Source organism: Homarus americanus, unplaced genomic scaffold (genome assembly GCF_018991925.1).
Source record: "Homarus americanus isolate GMGI-L3 unplaced genomic scaffold, GMGI_Hamer_2.0 scaffold34921, whole genome shotgun sequence".
NCBI lineage: Eukaryota > Metazoa > Arthropoda > Malacostraca > Decapoda > Nephropidae > Homarus > Homarus americanus.
This window is the reverse complement of record NW_024741901.1, coordinates 17611119-17629173: the sequence shown is the minus strand read 5'-3', so window position 1 is coordinate 17629173 and position 18055 is coordinate 17611119. Positions and strand designations below refer to the sequence as shown.

Here is an 18055-nt window from a genome sequence, read left to right as displayed (position 1 = left end):
ATCTGGCAAGTTAGTAACGCTGTACCCGTACCGGAACACTCGGCATGTAAACTTTGTGATAAACCTTTAAAGCAAACACTTGAATGTGACACTGTCAAAGACTTCAGGCCACCTCACTTATTGTAGCTTGAACTATGTGAATACTTCATTGAATCAGGTGTGCTTGAGGACATTCTTGCTGTTTATCCCAAATTTGCTAGCCCACACTGATTAGTCTTCAATTAGAATATGACTCCAATGTATGTGACCCACTGACCTATATATACTGCTAATGAATATGATGTATTTCCTTCTTTGTGTACGAACCTCTGTCCTGCATGGCAGTGAACAGTGGCATTACCCACATGAATATGACCTATATATAGTGTCAATGAATATGATGCGTTCTTTGTGTACGAACTTCTGTCCTGTGTGGCAGTGAAGAGTGACATTACCCACATGAATCTGACCGACGTATATGTATGTATGTATGTGTGTGTGTGTGCATATGTGTATATATATGTACATGTATATGTGCATGTATATGTGTATATGTATGTGTATGTGTGTGTGTACATATATGTATATGTACTGTCAATGAGTATGATGCATCTCTTTGTGTACGAACCTCTGTCCTGCATGGCAGTGAACAGTGACATTCCCCATATGAATCTGACCTCTATACATTTATAGCTGTTAATGAATATGATGTATTTCTTTGTGTATGAACCTCTGTCCTGCATGGCAGTGAACAGTGACATTACCCATATGAATCTGACCTCTATACATTTATAGCTGTTAATGAATATGATGTATTTCTTTGTGTATGAACCTCTGTCCTGCATAGCAGTGAACAGTGACATTACCCATATGAATCTGACCTCTATACATTTATAGCTGTTAATGAATATGATGTATTTCTTTGTGTATGAACCTCTGTCCTGCGTGGCAGTGAGAAGTGATACCACCCTCAGTGTCAAGACCTGACTGAATTACTCAGAATAGGCAAACTGTACTACAAGCTCTGCCAATAAATTTGTTAAACTAAAATTCATTGGCTCGCTAACGTTAGGGTTAAAACACCTGTCAACCATAGAGGGGATCCGGGAGGAGATTCTGAAGCACGGGCGGGTTCCCCGGGAGGAGGAGCCCTTATGGCCATCCTTTGAAGCGAAATGTTTGGCCATCGTCACCTTCATGACCATGTGCTTACTTATCGAGTATAAGGTCGCGAAATCCCGGGGCAATGCTCAGGTGCAGCAGGAGGTCCCTGCCGAGGTGCAGCAGGAGGTCCCTGCCGAGGTGAAGCAGGGAGGTCCCTCACGACCAGGAGGAGGCTCCTGGCGTCGTAGTCGAGGACCGCCGGCTGTCTGAGGAGCTTCCCTGCTGCAGGGAACTCCCAGACGATGGGTAGAACCGGACGACCTCCCCAGTGAGTGGGTGGAGACCGTCCTACAGTGATCAGTACTTCCAGGTGGAGACAAAATCTCAACCATCATTACTTATTTTTCACTTCTTCCCATTCCTTTCTCTTTCTTCTTTCTCCTACCACTCATTCCTTCCTTCGCTCCTCTTTATCTTCCTAATCATTCCTTACTTCTATCCTCTTCCTCCTCCCATGTACCTCAACAACGAAATATATTTCATGATAATAATATACTTTGTCAGATATATTTTAATCTTGTGGCAAAATAATATAGGAACGAAAGGCACCGTAATATATATATATATATATATATATATATATATATATATATATATATATATATATATATATATATATATATATATATATATATATATAACTAAAGAAGTGTGTGTGTGTGTGTGTCCGCACGAGAATCTCGGAAACTACTTTACCGATCTGTAGTGATGATGGATGGTATTATATAACATATAACCTCATCCATCATCATTACATATAACACCACCCATCATCATTACATATAACATCATCCATCATCACTACATATAACACCATCCATCAACACTACATATAACACCACCCATCATCACTACATATAACACCATCCATCAACACTACATATAACACCACCCATCATCACTACATATAACACCACCCATCATCACTACATTTAACAACATCCATCATCACTACATATAACGTCATCATCCATCATCCCTACATATAGCACCATCCATCATCACTACATATAACACCATCCTTCATCACTACAGATCGGTAAAGTAGTTTCCGAGATTCTCGTGCGGACACACACACACACACAAACAAACGCACAGACATACTTCTTTATTATATATATATATAGAGAGAGAGAGAGAGAGAGAGAGAGAGAGAGAGAGAGAGAGAGAGAGAGAGAGAGAGAGAGAGAGAGAGAGAGAGAGAGAGAGGCGCACTTCTTTAAGAGCTTGGGGGATTTCCTCTTTTTCCCATATATTCTCCAAGAGAGAGTGGGGACGGATAGTAAGCAGAGGTCCTCCTGCTTTATACACCTCGGCTGGGATTCCATCAGGCCCTGAGGCTTTGTTATTTTTCATCTGTTTGATGGCAGTAGCTACCTCATCCAGGGATGGAGGATAGCCGAGGTGGGTCAGCTCTGAATGCTGAGGGACCTGCTGGGTAGTCAGGACATCCACATCGGTGTTTTGATTGAGCAGCAAATGGTAGTGCTCTTTCCAGTGCTGAAGGCTTCCTTCTTCGTCTTTAATTAGGGAGTTACCGTTGGATGAGGGATGGGTGCTGCGCCATGAGTGATTTGACCATAAAATATTTTAGTGAAATTGAAAAATTAGTGCATCTTGTGTTGATATGCAAGTTTTTGTGTTTCAAATTCTTTATTTTTATATCAGTCGTTCTTTAGTTTGTGAAGTTCACTCTGGGCCACCACTTTGTTCTTGCAGAAGGTATCAGCTTTGGTCCGAGACTGAAGGTGGTTCTGCCAGTCAGTTAAAGCAACACGTTTGTTATCGACAAGTACATTAATTTCCGGGTCATTTTTATCAAACAAGTTCTGGTGTATTCTTTCGATCTGGCTGTGAGGGTCTTTGCAGATATTTGGCATGATAGTATCAAGAATATCCCATTCGGCACTGGGATTAGGGTTGTTTGTTGTTGGGTTGTTTATCAGCCCATGTTCGAGCTGCTCTCTGAAAGTATGTACTACCACTGGATCCTCCAGATGCTTAGTGTGAAAACCTCTTCCGGAGGCTTGCTGCCTTCGCCATTTTGGGGTGACGTGAAGTGAGAGCTTGGCTCTGACGAGCCACTGATGGCACGGGTGATGAGGACATCTCGGCGACCTCTTTCTCTAACAGTGATGTAGTCAATGAGATGTCAGTGTTTGGATCGGGCGTGTTGCCACGAACCCTTGAACTTGTCAGCCTGCCTAACCAAGGTATTGGTGGTAGCGAGGTTGTGTGCAGCACACTTGCTGAAGAGGAGTAGGCCGTTGCGATTATACTTGCCTAGTCCATTATTTTCTCCCTATGGTTCCCTGCCAAATGTCAGCATCTTTGCCAACTCTGGCACTTAAGTCACCACGGAGCACAACCTTATCTTCTCTGGGGACAGAGGTTAGCACTCTGTCGAGGTCGGCATAAAAGACCTCCTTGATGTCATCCTCTGCTTCCAGTGTTGGGGCGTATGCATTGATAAAAAAATCATGACGTGAGTGATTCAGTGGGACTCTGAGCGTCATGAGATGCTCGTTTATTCCAATAGGCATTTCCGTTAGCCTGTGTAGGATGCACTGGCGGGTAGCAAAGCCAACTCCATAAATGCGGTGTCTCTCCTCAGCAGGCTTACCCTTCCAGAGGAAGGTATAGCCAGACCCCCTTTCTGTGAGTTGACCCTAGTCTGGGAGCCGGAACTCACTAATGGCTGCTATATCAATGTTATATACCTAGTAAGCTCTTTTGCCACAAGGGCAGTTCTTCTTTCAGGACGCTCATTTGTGACAGTATCCAGAAGGGTCCTGACATTCCATGCAACGACCATAAGAGGTTGTATAGTTTGCTTTTGTTCTGATCTGTAATTATAATTGATTTCGACTGCATAAGGATGACCTTACTGGTGCGGTTGCTCAGTCAGGCTAGTTCTTTAGGCAGGCTATGTTTAGCCCCTCCCCCTGTGGGGTAAGCAGAGTCGTTCCTCGAAAGGGCTGCTCAGTCGCACAGATAGGACCAGATTACACTCCTGCCTGCCTAGATCCCAGTGCATAAACGACCATCTTATCTGTGCCGCCCATGTGCAGAGTTGTGATAGAGACTCCCGGGAGTCGTCTCTGCCTGTCCCCGTCGCCACTCGTCCGTCGCCATAGACTTTTGGGGGTATAGGAGTTTTGATGATGATGAGAGGTATGATGAGCTGGATGATGGCTGGGGATGAGTTGATTTACTGTATGTGGTGAGGCAGGAGCGTAGACTGCAGCCACACGTCTTGGCTCTCCCTTTTTCTGTTCCAGTGGTGCAAGTGTTGCAACGACTGGGGTAGAGGCAGAGTTAAAATGGACTACCGATAGCCCAGTTTGTTGGGATTAGTGATTGGTAGGTGCCAGGACGTGTCCACAAGCCAGTGGGCCTATGCGCAGTCCCTCTGGGGCCCACAGCTACTCCGAAATCCCCTGCTGGTCTAGCCTGGGCTTACAAAGCACCCAATTACCATGGGTTGCCATGAGGAGGCACAGCAGGAGTCTTGATGGTGAAGAGGCTGTGTACTGACAGGGGAAGACTTATGCAAGTTGCTTCCCTGTTCGCCACGAGGGCTAGCCAGCGGCGGTAGCTGAAAGCGAGAGGAAGCAAGCAGTGCTTTCACCTTAACACTAACATAATGCTGCCACACTAGACGCATAACACCACCGTGCGCGCGCGCGCACACACACACACACACACACACACACACACACACACACACACACACACACACACACACACGAGTCACCTTCTCACCTGAAAGACAAAAATAATAAAGTGTAACTAAAACGTGCAGTCATTTTCATTAATCTTGAGAAAACACAAACTTTAGTAGAAATATTGATATAAAATAAGGAACAGCGGAGAGTGCTAAAAATCTCTGATAAATAGTCGCCCGCCGTAAACTGTATTTTTGTAACACTTTATGGAGTAATATCGTTAAGATGGTGAAAATATGACCACCTCTCTCTCGCCTTCCCGGTAACTCTCCTTGCCTTTAATAGCCATAAGAAACCACTTTTGAGTTAAGGTAGAGTCTCTAGTTAGTGTGGGTGACATAGTGGCCGCGAAATAAATGAGATACGTTCTCTTTATCTCCAGTTACAACGAGGATTTAAGATTTAATCGACGAATGTTGGTGAATTTTAGGACTGGTAGACTTGACCTAGATTGTCAAAGTCTCTGTTTTAAAAATCTTTTCCCCTACAAGCTGCAGATTATGACTACGTAACTCACAGGTTCACTTAAGCTACGACACGTGTATTGTATTATTTAGATGTAGCTATGTCGTCTATATTGCACTGAGACTATCATAACTAGATGCTTCCTCGTAACCAGGTAAGGGGGAGAGGAGGGAAATGGATATTTTAAGGGATTTAATTGGTAAAACGAATTCTACGACTCTTGGCAAAAATGACCTTCACGACTCTTGGCAAAACGGCTTCCACGACTCCTGCCTAAAACGACCTCCACTGCTCTTGCCTAAAACGACCTCCACGGCTCTTGCCTAAAACGACCTCCACGGCTCTTGCCTCAAAACGACCTCCACGGCTCTTGGCAAAACCGACCTCTACGACTCCTGGCAAAAACGACCTCAATGACTCTTGGCAAAAACGACCTCAATGACTCTTTGCAAAAATGACCTCAACGACTCTTGGCATAACTGACCTCCACGACTCTGGCATAACTGACCTACACGACACTTGGCAAAAACGACTTCCACGGCTCTTGCCTAAAACGATATCCACAACTAGCAGAAAAGGCGACGTGAGTCCGGACACTTGTGGACATTGTCGAGTATATAATTATACCCAAATTGGGTCACCACTTACAGGATACACAAGGCTGAGGTTGACACACACACACACACACACACACACACACACACACACACACACATTAATATTTAAACTTTTTCTTTCTTTCTTCTCATCGTTCGCCCTCTAGCTCTCCTTCCCTCTCCCCCTCCATCTTTTTCTTCCCTTCGTTTGTGTCTCTTCTCTGCCCTCTTCCTTCCTCCCTTCTCCCTCCCAGACTCTCCGTGTAGTAAATCTCTCTCCCCGTCTTATTTCCCCACACATTCTTTTCTTGTACAAATAGTCGACAGGAACTTCCTCGGCCAAGTTCTCGCTGCCTCCTGAGAGAGAGAGAGAGAGAGAGAGAGAGAGAGAGAGAGATAGAAAGAGAGAGAGAGATAAAAAAGAATTAGAAAACTTAGCTCAGAAGAGTTGACTCAAAATCCTCTCCCATTCTCTCTCTCTTATCTTCCCTACTCACCCCTCCCTCCCCCTCTTCTCTTTCTCCCTCACTCACCCCCCCTCCCTCCTTCTCTCTCTCTCCCCTCACTCACCCCCCCCTCCCTTCTTCTCTTCTCTCTCTCCCTCACTCTCTCCCCTTCTCTCCTCCCTTCTCTCTCCTCACTACCCACCTCCTTCCCTCTCAACACTTTGGTCTTAATTTAACTTATGAACAGCTCTTGGAAATTGTTTTAAATATTTATTACTTGTCTGAGCGGTGTTAGGGTGAACACCTGAGTAAAATGGTTTGTGGATGAAGAGAGATGGTGTGTGTGTGTGTGTGTGTGTGTGTGTGTGTGTGTGTGTGTGTGTATGTGTGTGTGTGGCAGCTTTGAAGTGACGGAAAAAATGATATTGTGTGAGAATAATGCATAAATCATGTAACTTGCAGTGGATACATTACCATGGGGAAGATTACATGAATATATAGTGTAACTTGCAATGAAGGACAGTGAGATGAATATATTGTGCAATTTGCAATGAAGACAATATACCATAGGAGAAATAATGCAGATATATCGTCTACCTTACAATGAAGATGAATGACGTGAATATATCGTGCAATTTGCAATTAAGGCAACATTCTGTGAAAAATGGAAATATATAGTCTACCTTGCAATGATGAAGCATAACGTGGTGCAACTTGTATTGAAGAAGAACGACGTTAAGATAATCTTTAAAATGCTACTGAAAAGAATTAATGTGTTATATAGCTTACAGTGAGGAAGGAGCAACTGTGTAACTTAGGGTGTAGAATAATAATGCCAGCTATGTTGTGTAGCTCGCAAAATAAAGAAATATATTAATGTGAATATTTCCCTTCGTGCAAATGACCAAGAATTTACATGTGAATTGAATTTGGTAGATTAGAGGCCTCGTGTGCTGGCCATAACAAACATGATGATTTGACGTAATGACTTAAATTGTTCCTAGATTATGTTTTTTGTTGTTATCTCTCTCATATATCTCTTGTTTACCTGTGTTGTTGTCTTATATATCTCTCTCTTGTCTCTACCAGTGTTGTTGTTTGTGCTGTTATCTCTCTCATATCTCTCTTGTTATATCTAATAATTACTGGCATTGACTAGTACTCTCAAGGTGTTCATCATATATTTACAAGTATTGAAACATATTAACAATACATACGTAAGGTTAAAATATATTCTCATGTATGGAAATATATTTAAAATGGACTCTCGAGGATTGAAAGGTATACAATGCACATATACGCGCAGAATTTAATACATTCCACATCTAATGCTTTTTTCTGTACCGTGTTGCATGCAGGTTGATGTACTGTATATATGTTGCAGGTAGTGAATGTTGGTGGCTGTGGTGGGACACTTTTTTATAGTCGTGGTAATGGAAGTTGGTCGACGACAATATGTGAATGTCTTTTAGTGTGAGACCAGAGCAGGCCATTGTGTAGGTGAGAGTGTAGGACCAGACCAGACCAGACCATTGTGTAAATGAGGGTTTAGGGCCAGACCAGACTCTATCTTCTCCTCCTCCTCTTTCCCTTTTCCTCTTTCTTCCTCTTTTCCCTTCTTCCTTCCTTCTCCCTCCCAGACTCTCCGTGTAGTAAATCTCTCTCCCCGTCTTATTTCCCCACACATGTTTCTCTTGTACAAATAGTCGACAGGAACTTCCTCGGCCAAGTTCTCGCTGCCTCCTGAGAGAGAGAGAGAGAGAGAGAGTTTAGGATAAAAAAGACTCCCTGAAAGACCAGCAGGAGGAGGAGGAGAAGGGCACGAGGCCTCACTCTGTGGTCTTAATTTAACTTTTGAACAGGCCTTAGTAATTGGTTTCAACATTTTAGTACTTGCTTGAGCGGCGTCGAGACTCATTCCAACATCTGGCCGCCACCCACCCACACACACAAACACACCCACCCACCCACCCACACACACAAACACACCCACCCACCCACCCACCCACACACCCCCCACCCACCCACCCACCCACCCACACACACCCCCACTCCACCCACACACACCCCCACCACCCACCCACACACACCCCCACCCACCCACCCACTCCAGCCGCCTCACCCCACCCACACATCAAGCCCCCCCACCCACCCACCCACTCCACCCACACACACCCCCCACCACACACCCCCACCCACACACCTCCACACACCCACACACACACACCTCCACACACCCTCACACACACACACCTCCACACACCTCACATACACACACACCTCCACACCCCCCACACACACCTCCACCTCCACACACCTCCACACACCCCCTCCCCACACCCTCCTACACCCCACACCTCCCCACACACACCCCCGGCTACACTCCCCCCCACACACTCCTCACACTCCACACACACCTCCACAAACCTCACACACACACACACACACACACCTCTCACACACACACACACACACCTCACACACACACACACACACACACACACCTCCACCTCCCTCCACACACCCCCACCACCTCCACACTCCCCCACACACTCCCACACACTCCACATACCTCACACACACCTCCACACCCCCACACTCACACACACCCTCACACACACCTCCACACACCCCCACACACCTCCAGCACCCCACACACCTGACACACACCTCCACACCTACACACCTCCACACTCCCACACCTGACACACCTCCACACACCCCCCACACACCTCCACTCCTCCACACACCCCCACACACCTCCACACTCCCCCACACTCCCCCACACACACCCTGCCACCCGGACACACACCCCACACACACACACACACACACACACCTCCACTCCCTCCACACACACCTCACCTCCACACACACTTCCACACACCCCACACACACCTCCACACACTCCCACACACACCTCCCACATACCCCACACATACCCCCCTTTTTTTTATAGTCGAAGTTAAACAATGGTAAGAGATATTGGTGAAAAAAAAAGTAAAATTACTGTACATATCTTTGCAGCGTCAATGAAGAAATATAACCCAGTTTGATGATTAGGTTTCTTACAATTAGGAAACATAACGTGAAATAAAATAACAGGCGAGTGTAATTTGATCATGCACTTGGCTCTAATTTAACATGAATACATCCAGCAACGTTGAATTAATAAAAAAAATAATAAAATATATATCAAGGAAAGAAAAAAAAATATTCAAATGCATCTTGCAATATTGAAAAAACTTAATTATATCATTTAATTTTGCAGTACAGTAATAATTTTGTTTCTTTTACCTAGTTGCATGCAAAAGTGTTTCATTTGTTTTGTGTGTTGTAGGTAGTGAGTGTGGGACCCCTGTATTGGTGTTGGTGGAAGCTGGCTGGACAGTTTTTAAGTCATGGTTAATGGAAGTGTAGAGCCAGACCAGACCATTGTGAGGCACTGGGAGTTAGTTACTTGTGTTGGAGGGGACGTTACTGTGTCTGTCTGTCTGTTTGTCTGTCTGTCTGTGTCTGTCTGTCTGTGTCTGTCTTTTTCTATCTCTTCTACCTTTTCCCATTCTTCCATTCCCATGATTTACTCTCCTCCTCCTTTACTTCCTTATCTTTATTTATCCTCTCTCTCTCCCACTTACTCCCTTCCTTCCTTCCTTCCTCCTCTCTCTTTCCCTCTCATCTTCCCATTCTCCTCACTCCCCCCTTACTCCCTTCCCTCCTGTTCCCTCTTCCCCTCATTCACTCCCTCCTTTCGTCATCTCTCCCCTTCACTCACTTCCTTCATTCCTCCTCTTACTCCCATCCCTCACTCCCTTCCATCCTCCTTTTTGTCTCCCCTCACTCCCTCTCATCCTCCTATCATCCTCTTCTCCCCACTTCCTCCCTCCCATCCTCCTTTCTTTCACTCTCTTCCCTTTACTCACTTCCTCCCCCATCTCTCTCCTCCTCACTCCCTCCCTCCTCTCCTTTTCACTCCCTACCATCCTCCTCCTCTCCTCACGCCCTCTTTCCCTCCTCTCGCTTTCACTCCCTCCCAACTTCCCACCCTCCTCTCTTCCCTTTCACTCCCTACTATCCTCCTCCTCCCCTCACTCCCTCCTTCCCTCCTTCCCTCTCTTCTCCCCCAATCCTCCCTCCCACCCCATACTGTTTCGTTAATCACTAAGTAATCAACCATGGTCCTCCCTGCACCCATATTGCAGCCAGTACATCATCCAATAGTATTTTTAGCCTTCCATCAATAGCCTGGACTCAGTCTTTGGTAAAACCAGGGGGCTTATGTCTCTCTCTCTCTCTCTCTCTCTCATATCTCCTTTTCTCCCTCCTTCTCCCCCCATTCCGTTGTCTCTCCATCTTGTTCTCCATCTATCCATCTCATTCTCTTCCTTCTACTCATATCCTTCTCATCCTCATCTCGTTCATCTCCCTTCCATCTCTTTCTCTCACTATCTCGTTCTCTCCCTCCCTTCCCCATCTCGTTCTCTCCCTCCCTTCCCCATCTCGTTCTCTCCCTCTCTCCCTCATGTTAGGTCGGAGGCTTAGATAGGTGTCTCCCCCCGACCTTTATGAGGGATCCTTCTACTTCGACCTACTTGAGGACCCCATGAAAGATCCCCATAATATCCCTGCCAGGAAGACCCGTTAATATAGCCAAGAAAATCCTTAATATAGCCAGTAAGACCCTATAATATAGCCAGGAAGACCCTTTAATATAGCCAGTAAGACCCTATAATATAGCCAGTAAGACCCTATAATATCCCTGCCAGGAAGACCCTTTAATATAGCCAGGAAGACCCTTTAATATTGCCAGTAAGACCCTATAATATAGCCAGTAAGACCCTATAATATAGCCAGGAAGACCCTTTAATGTAACCAATAAGACTCCCATAATATAGCCAGTAAGACTCCCATAATATAGCCAGTAAGACTCCCATAATATAGCCAGTAAGACTCCCATAATATAACCAATAAGACTCCCCCCTCACCCAAAATCGTCCTACATCTCTATATTATGACCTTTTAGTCTGCCGAAGAATGTCTTAAGGTAAAAAAAAAAAAATCGACCCTCAAAAAATTCACCCCCAAAATCACTCATCCCCCAGAAGAAGAACCCCAAAATCACCCCCCATACGATATTACCCTGCAAAAACAAATAAAAACCACCTCTTAAAAAAAAATCTTCCTCCCTAAAAACTAGTAAATTCGTGCCATAAATGTCGCCCATAAAGAGTGTTATAATGTCATTCCCTAATCTCTAATTATCGGCCGTGAGATCTCTTAAATTTCGACCGTAAGATCCTCCTCAATCTCCCTTTCCCCTACCACCTAACTTCCTCACCCCTTCTCCCCTACCACCTATCTATCACCTACCTCTTGTCGCTTACCTCCTTATCTGTACCCCTTCTTACCATACCCCTACCACCTGCTCACCACCTACTCATCCCCTACTCCATAGCCCCAAGCCCCTTACTCACTACCCCCTAGCCCCTTACTCCTACTACCCCCTAGCCCCTTACTCCTACTCCCTACCCCATCACCCCTACTTCCTACCCCCGTATGTCTCCTTACTTCCTCATCCCCATTTCCTTACTCCCTTACCTCTACTACCTACCCCTTACACCCCACCCCCTACACCCCCTACCACCACTCCACTTACCTACTACTTATACACACTTACCCACATCTCCTCCTACCTTCTTTATCCCCTACTCTCCCCCCTTCTCCCCGTCTCCTCCTTCTCCCCGTCTCCACCCCTTCTCCCCATCTCCACCCCTCAGCCCCCCAAAATATCGCCAGTCTTATCACCTTTTTTTTTATACTTATCCATAAATGTTTTGTCATTGTGGTTTAGGAGCTGAAAATATCGCCCGTAGGACTCGCAGGACTCTTACAACCCTTAAGAGCCGCTGTAGGACTTTATATAGGTTTATAAAGGACTACTGTAGGATCCTAATAATATCAGCTGTGAGTGTTCTTTAAGACCTCTCAATATCAGTTTTTGAAATTCCTAAGGATATCTATTGAAGGACTCTCATTATATCAGTCGTGTGAGCCGCCCCTAAAGTGTGTGCCTGCGTGCATTATGACTCTCGTAATATCGGCTGTAAGACATCCTTTAATGCCGCCCCATAATCTCCTGCCGAAGAACTAGTACTACTGGTGGGGGGACGGGGGAGGGGGCTTCATCCAGAGGGTGGGGGTCCTGGTACTAACTCACTCTCTTTCCCTCGATCACCGCCATAAAATTCTGTGATATAAGCGTCTATATCTTTTCTATGGTCCACCCGAACAAGATGGGGATCTCGGATTGAAAATGAAGTGCAAATTAAACTTTTTTTTTTTCGTTGAAGATTGTTGGAGAATGAAACTCTTTTGTGTGTCCGTGTCTTTTTTTTTACCAAATTATTATTATTTTTTTACTGATGCATTTTATTTCATTTGTGAGACAAATAGATATATCGATTTAATTAAGAGATTCCAATACCTTCTCCCTTTTCCTTTTCTTTTTCGTTTTCTTCAAACAAGAAGCGCGTGTGATACTCCTTTGTAATATAATTGGAAATCGTTGTTTTTTCGTAGAGGTTTCCTTTGAATTAATTCTTTGATGAAACTCTCTTCTGTACACCAAGCTGACGGAGTGTAAAGATAAACAATCCATAGAGTTGCATGCCATTTAAATCATTGTGTTGGTTACCTGTACAGTTTGCAGGTGTTAAGGAGCAAGACTTAAGACTGAGTACTGTCCAGTCTTCAGCCGGTGCCCCTCCCCCAGGACGCACCACAACAGTGACTGACAGTTCGCTTCTATTTTGTCAATATTTTTGTGTGTGCTTTTGATGATTAAGATCTTTTGTTGTCTTCTCGTCGAGGATATTAAAAACTACAACAAAAGAGAGGGGTGGGGGAGAGGGATGGAGTGGAGTAAGATGAATAGGGAAGGGTAAGATGAATAGAGTTGGGGAGAGGGATGGAGTGGGGGAAAGGGATGGGGTGGGATGAGAGGGATGGGGTGGGATGAGAGAGATAGGGTGGAGTTGATTTTTTAAATTTATTGCGGACAGCAGCTAGTTTATTGTACACTCAATCCGGATATTGACATTGAAACAGTTTATTTAGCCAGAAAAATACAGATACAGAGTGGATAATAATAACAATATTGACATGGCTGAGCCAACTGAGAGCCTGAGCTCTCTTATACTTACCCTGTGAACGGTAGAACATACAGGGTTAGAGTAGTCACAACTGAAGGGTGCTGAACAGACTCAAATGATCAGGATATTGTGGCGTTGAAAGTTACGGAATATTTCCAAGACATCGTTCGTTTAGTTTAGTACGCTGGAGTTTAATTTGCTAGCAGGTGCAAAATGAGGATACAGCCTTAATATATCGGCTATCTTACCATCAGAGATGAAGTGCTGTGTCACTGTGCACGGTATACTTAGATCTGTCCCTTGGAGGTAGAGTTGGAGTGCGTAAACATGTCTGACCGCACACTTTGCATTTTGTGTTGTTCACATCCGCTTGAGGGTCATAGTACCAGAGGTACTTATATGCAGTACTAATCTTAGTCTTACTTCAAATATATGTTGATACATCTCACCATGGTAGGCAATGGGTTGGGTGTGGTGAAGGGGGTGAGGTAGGGGAGAATCATAACCCCTAAAGGTTCGTTCGTGTTATAAAGGTTCGTTTTCATTAATGGGGGAGGTGTAGAGAGGGGGAAGGTTCGTTCTCCCGTGGCTTCCCTCACTTCATTGAGAAGTTTATGGATTTTGCCTCAGTGATGGAGGTGATAAAGTGAGGTGTAGCAGCGAGGCGTCCACGGGTGTCATGGTGGCCTGGCTAGTGTTGGATTATACCAAAGTCTCGCACCATAAATGTCCTTAGAAACTGTAGACATTAAATCGTCCCTTAATGGCTAAATTAGACTATAACAGAAAGATATGTTATAAAAAATGGCTTCGAAATTACACCTGAGACTTGACCCGTATTCAGGTCTTTTGTCTAAATGGGGGAAATTTTTATCGTACGAGTATATGAGACTCCCAAATCCGGTGAGTTATGTGAAGTAGTTCAGTGGTATACGGCGTCATGTGAAGCTGTTCAGTGGTATACGGCCCCGTTCGTTATCCCATATGGCCTTGGTAGGTCCCATCAGTTTGAGGAGATATACTGTAGCTGTGTAACTTAAATTGTCTCTTTCTATTGTATATGTACACTGGCCAAGAGCAGTAATGTATTCCTCTTGTGAAGATGATTCAACCTTTTTAACAGATAACAACATGATACGATACTTATCCAACCCGAAGACCGTCAGATGTCCAGTACCACCAACCAGATTGGATGATAGCGCATTTTCCTCCAGTTATCAGTTATCGGGTAAGAGAAGGCCGATAACGAAGACAAAAGAGGAGACCCAACACCACTGACCACAGGAAGATAGTGCACCTCTAATATCAGCACGGGTTCGGGGGGGCGGGGAGGAAGGCCGATAATATAGATGTACTTCCCACTCACTGGAGAAAGATAGCGCAAGTATTGGGTATGGGGGGTGAGGGCAGGTGGGAGAAGGGGGCGAAAAACCGATAACGAAGATAAAAGAGACGGTCACCACCACCATTAACCAGAAGATAGCGGAGTTTCCTTTAGATGTCAGACAGGAGAGGGGAGGGGAACGGTAGGGGAGGTAAGGGAAGGGGAGGGAGGGAAATGAAAGGGAAAGGTAAGGAGGGGAGGAATGAGATGAAAGGGGAGGGAGAGGAGATGTGAGTATACGGGGAGGAAAAGGAAGATGAGAGGGGAGGGAAGGGTAAAGGAATGGAGAGGAAAGGGTAAGTGAGTAGGGGGAAGGAGGAATGAGGGGGAGAAATGGGGAGAGGAACAGGGGAGGGAGGCATTAACAGAGATGGTCCAACAACCACCACCACTGAGGGGAGGACCTGGTCCCCACCTGGTCCAACATTACCCACCTGATCACCCCCTACCCAATCCCCCCCTACACCTACCTTTACCCACCTGATACCCCACCCCCTACACCACCCCCCCATCCCCCCCCACCTCCACCACCCCTGATCACCCCCTACCCACCATCACCCCTACCCACCTGATCACCTTCCATACCCACCTGATCACCCCCATACCCACCTGATCACCCCCCATCACCCCCCCCCACCTGATCACCCCCCCATACCCACCTGATCACCCCCCTACCCACCTAGTCACCCCCCACCCCACTATCACCCCCATACCCACCCTGACCCTGCCACCCTCACCCCCCACCCACCTGATCACCCCTACCCACCTGATCACCCCCCACCTCATCACCCCCACCCACCTCATCCCCCATACCCACCTGATCCCCACCCCCCCCGCCCCACCTGATCCCCCTCACACCTGATCCCCCCACCTCGCCTTTACCTGTGTGACCCTCCAAGAAGATGACCATCCCTGCATATGATGGAAAATTGAACCTCCTGTGTTAGTTGAATTGATCCTTCTTGACCACCTTGATGATGTGAAGTTGTGAGTCTGCCTTATATTTATTTTCACATTACAACATTTCATTCATACAACAAAAACAACCACAACAACAAACTTTCCAACTAGTTTCATTTTCCATCATTCACAACAGACTACAAAATCTCTCATTATTTTCATCTTCACATTCACAACATTTACTGAAACATACAAATCGCCATTATGCTTAACAAATCAATAACCTGTACTGTTGTTTTTGTTTATTGATATTACTAAACCATGAGTCATTGTTGTTATTTACCGACGGAATTAATCAAGAGACGAACTATAATTATGAGGATTTTTTTTTTTAATTAACGAAGATGATGGTGTACAGTATATTGACCTGGTGAGGAGGGTTAGGTTAGGTTATGTTCGTTCATAACCTAACCTGGCCATGGTGAAGAGGGTGTTGTGAGTTATGAAAGTAGAATACAATAATGAGTATCAGTAAACCTTCGAAGATGGACTTTTGAACCCGTGAATCTTAAAGCAGTGAACCCTTGGACCCAATGAAGTTTCGGATCCGTGAACCTTCGAATCAGTGAATCTCTGAACGCTAATCATATAGTGGAACTTACGGAAGAGATACCACTTGTAGAATACCTACTGTACTTGAAATCACGGACAGTAGATAAACGAACACAAGTACTTTACTTTGATTCAGTGTTTCGTAGAGAGTCTTTATGAGGGAAAGTTTAGAGGAAAAGAAGTAGAAGTTTTTGGTTTTGTTGGAGGAGGAGAGAGTCAGAATAAGTCATCTTGGAGAGAGTTGGCTAGGAATTAAGACCTTCCACGTAGGACTGTTTGAGTTGCTGAACTGTTTCTTTTGAGTTGGGTCCGTGTGTGTGTGTGTGTGTGTGTGTGTGTGCCTTGCTCAGATGGCCCATAAGCTGTACAGGATGAGAGGATGGACCTTGACGTATTGTCATCTGGGGAGGTAACGTGCCAAGAAAGTATCAGGAAGTGTCAAGAATCGTCAAGAACCGCCATAAAAGTAAGAAAGTATCAGGAAGTGTCTCAAAGTGTCATGTGAGTATCTGAAAGTGTCTCGAAGTGCCAGGAAGTATGAAGAAAGTGTCAGGAAGTGGTGAAGAAAGTGTCGGGAATCGTCAAGAGGTGTCAAAGTGTCTAGAATCCCAGGAAAGTGAGGGAAAGTAAGTGCGTGTTATTATAGTGTTACCTAATGGTGTTGAGGTTTCAGTGAAGACAGTGTCAGTGTGCGAGAGGTGGGGACAGTGCCAGGGTGCGAGAGAGAGGGACAGTGTCAGTGCGCGAGAGGGAGGGGTAGCGCCAGGATGCGAGAGGTAAGGACAGTGCCAAGGTGCGAAATGGAGGACAAGTGCCAGGTTGCGAGATGGAGGGACAGTGCCAAGGTGCGAGAGGTAGGGACAGTGCCAGGGTGCGAGAGGTAGGGACAGTGACAGGGTGCAGATGAGGGACAGTGCCAACCTGCAAGATGAAGGGACAGTGCTAGGGTGCGAGATGAGGGACAGTGCCAACCTGCAAGATGAAGGGACAGTGTCAGGGTGTGAGAGGAAAGAACAATACCAGAGTGCGAGTGATAGGGACAGTGCCAGGAGGGTACCAGGGGATGGAAATTTGCCAGGGAAGGAGCTAGAGTGGAGGGCAGTGCCAGGAAGGGATAGTTTAGGACAGTGCCAGGGAGGTATGGGACAGTGCCAGGAGGAGGGGTGTAGGACAGTGCCAGGAGGGAGGGTGTAGGACAGTGCCAGGGAGGGAGAGTGTAGGACAGTGCCAGGAGGGTGAGAGAGTAGGGCAGTGCCAGAGGGGAACTAGAGTATAGGGCAGTGCAGGGAGGGATAGTATGGGACAGTGCCAGGGAATAGTATAGGACAGTGCCAGCCAGGGATCTAGAGTATAGGACAGTGCCAGGGAGGGAGAGAATAGAACAGTGCCAGGGAGGAAGAGTATAGGACAGTGCCAGGGAGGGAAGAGTATGGGACAGTGCCGGGAAGGATAGTATAGGACAGTGCCAGGGAAGGATGGTATGGGACAGTACCAGGGATGGATAGTATAGGACAGTGCCAAGGAGGAGAGAGAGAACAGTGCCAGGGAGGAAGAGTATAGGGGACAGTGCCGGGAAGGTTAGTATAGGGCAGTGCCAGGGAGGGAGAGAATAGAACAGTGCCAGGGAGGA

General features: G+C 45.9%; 1 protein-coding gene across 1 annotated transcript in view; it reads left to right on the top strand.

Annotated features, from left to right (window-relative positions):
• The first annotated feature begins 17328 nt into the window (after positions 1-17328).
• Positions 17329-18055, top strand: part of LOC121876137 (mRNA decay activator protein ZFP36L3-like) — a 52694-nt gene continuing 51967 nt past the window's right edge. Inside the window, exon 1 of the mRNA XM_042381074.1 lies at positions 17329-17478. Coding sequence (XP_042237008.1) covers positions 17329-17478 — 150 coding nt within the window. The remainder of the gene's footprint in view (positions 17479-18055) is intronic.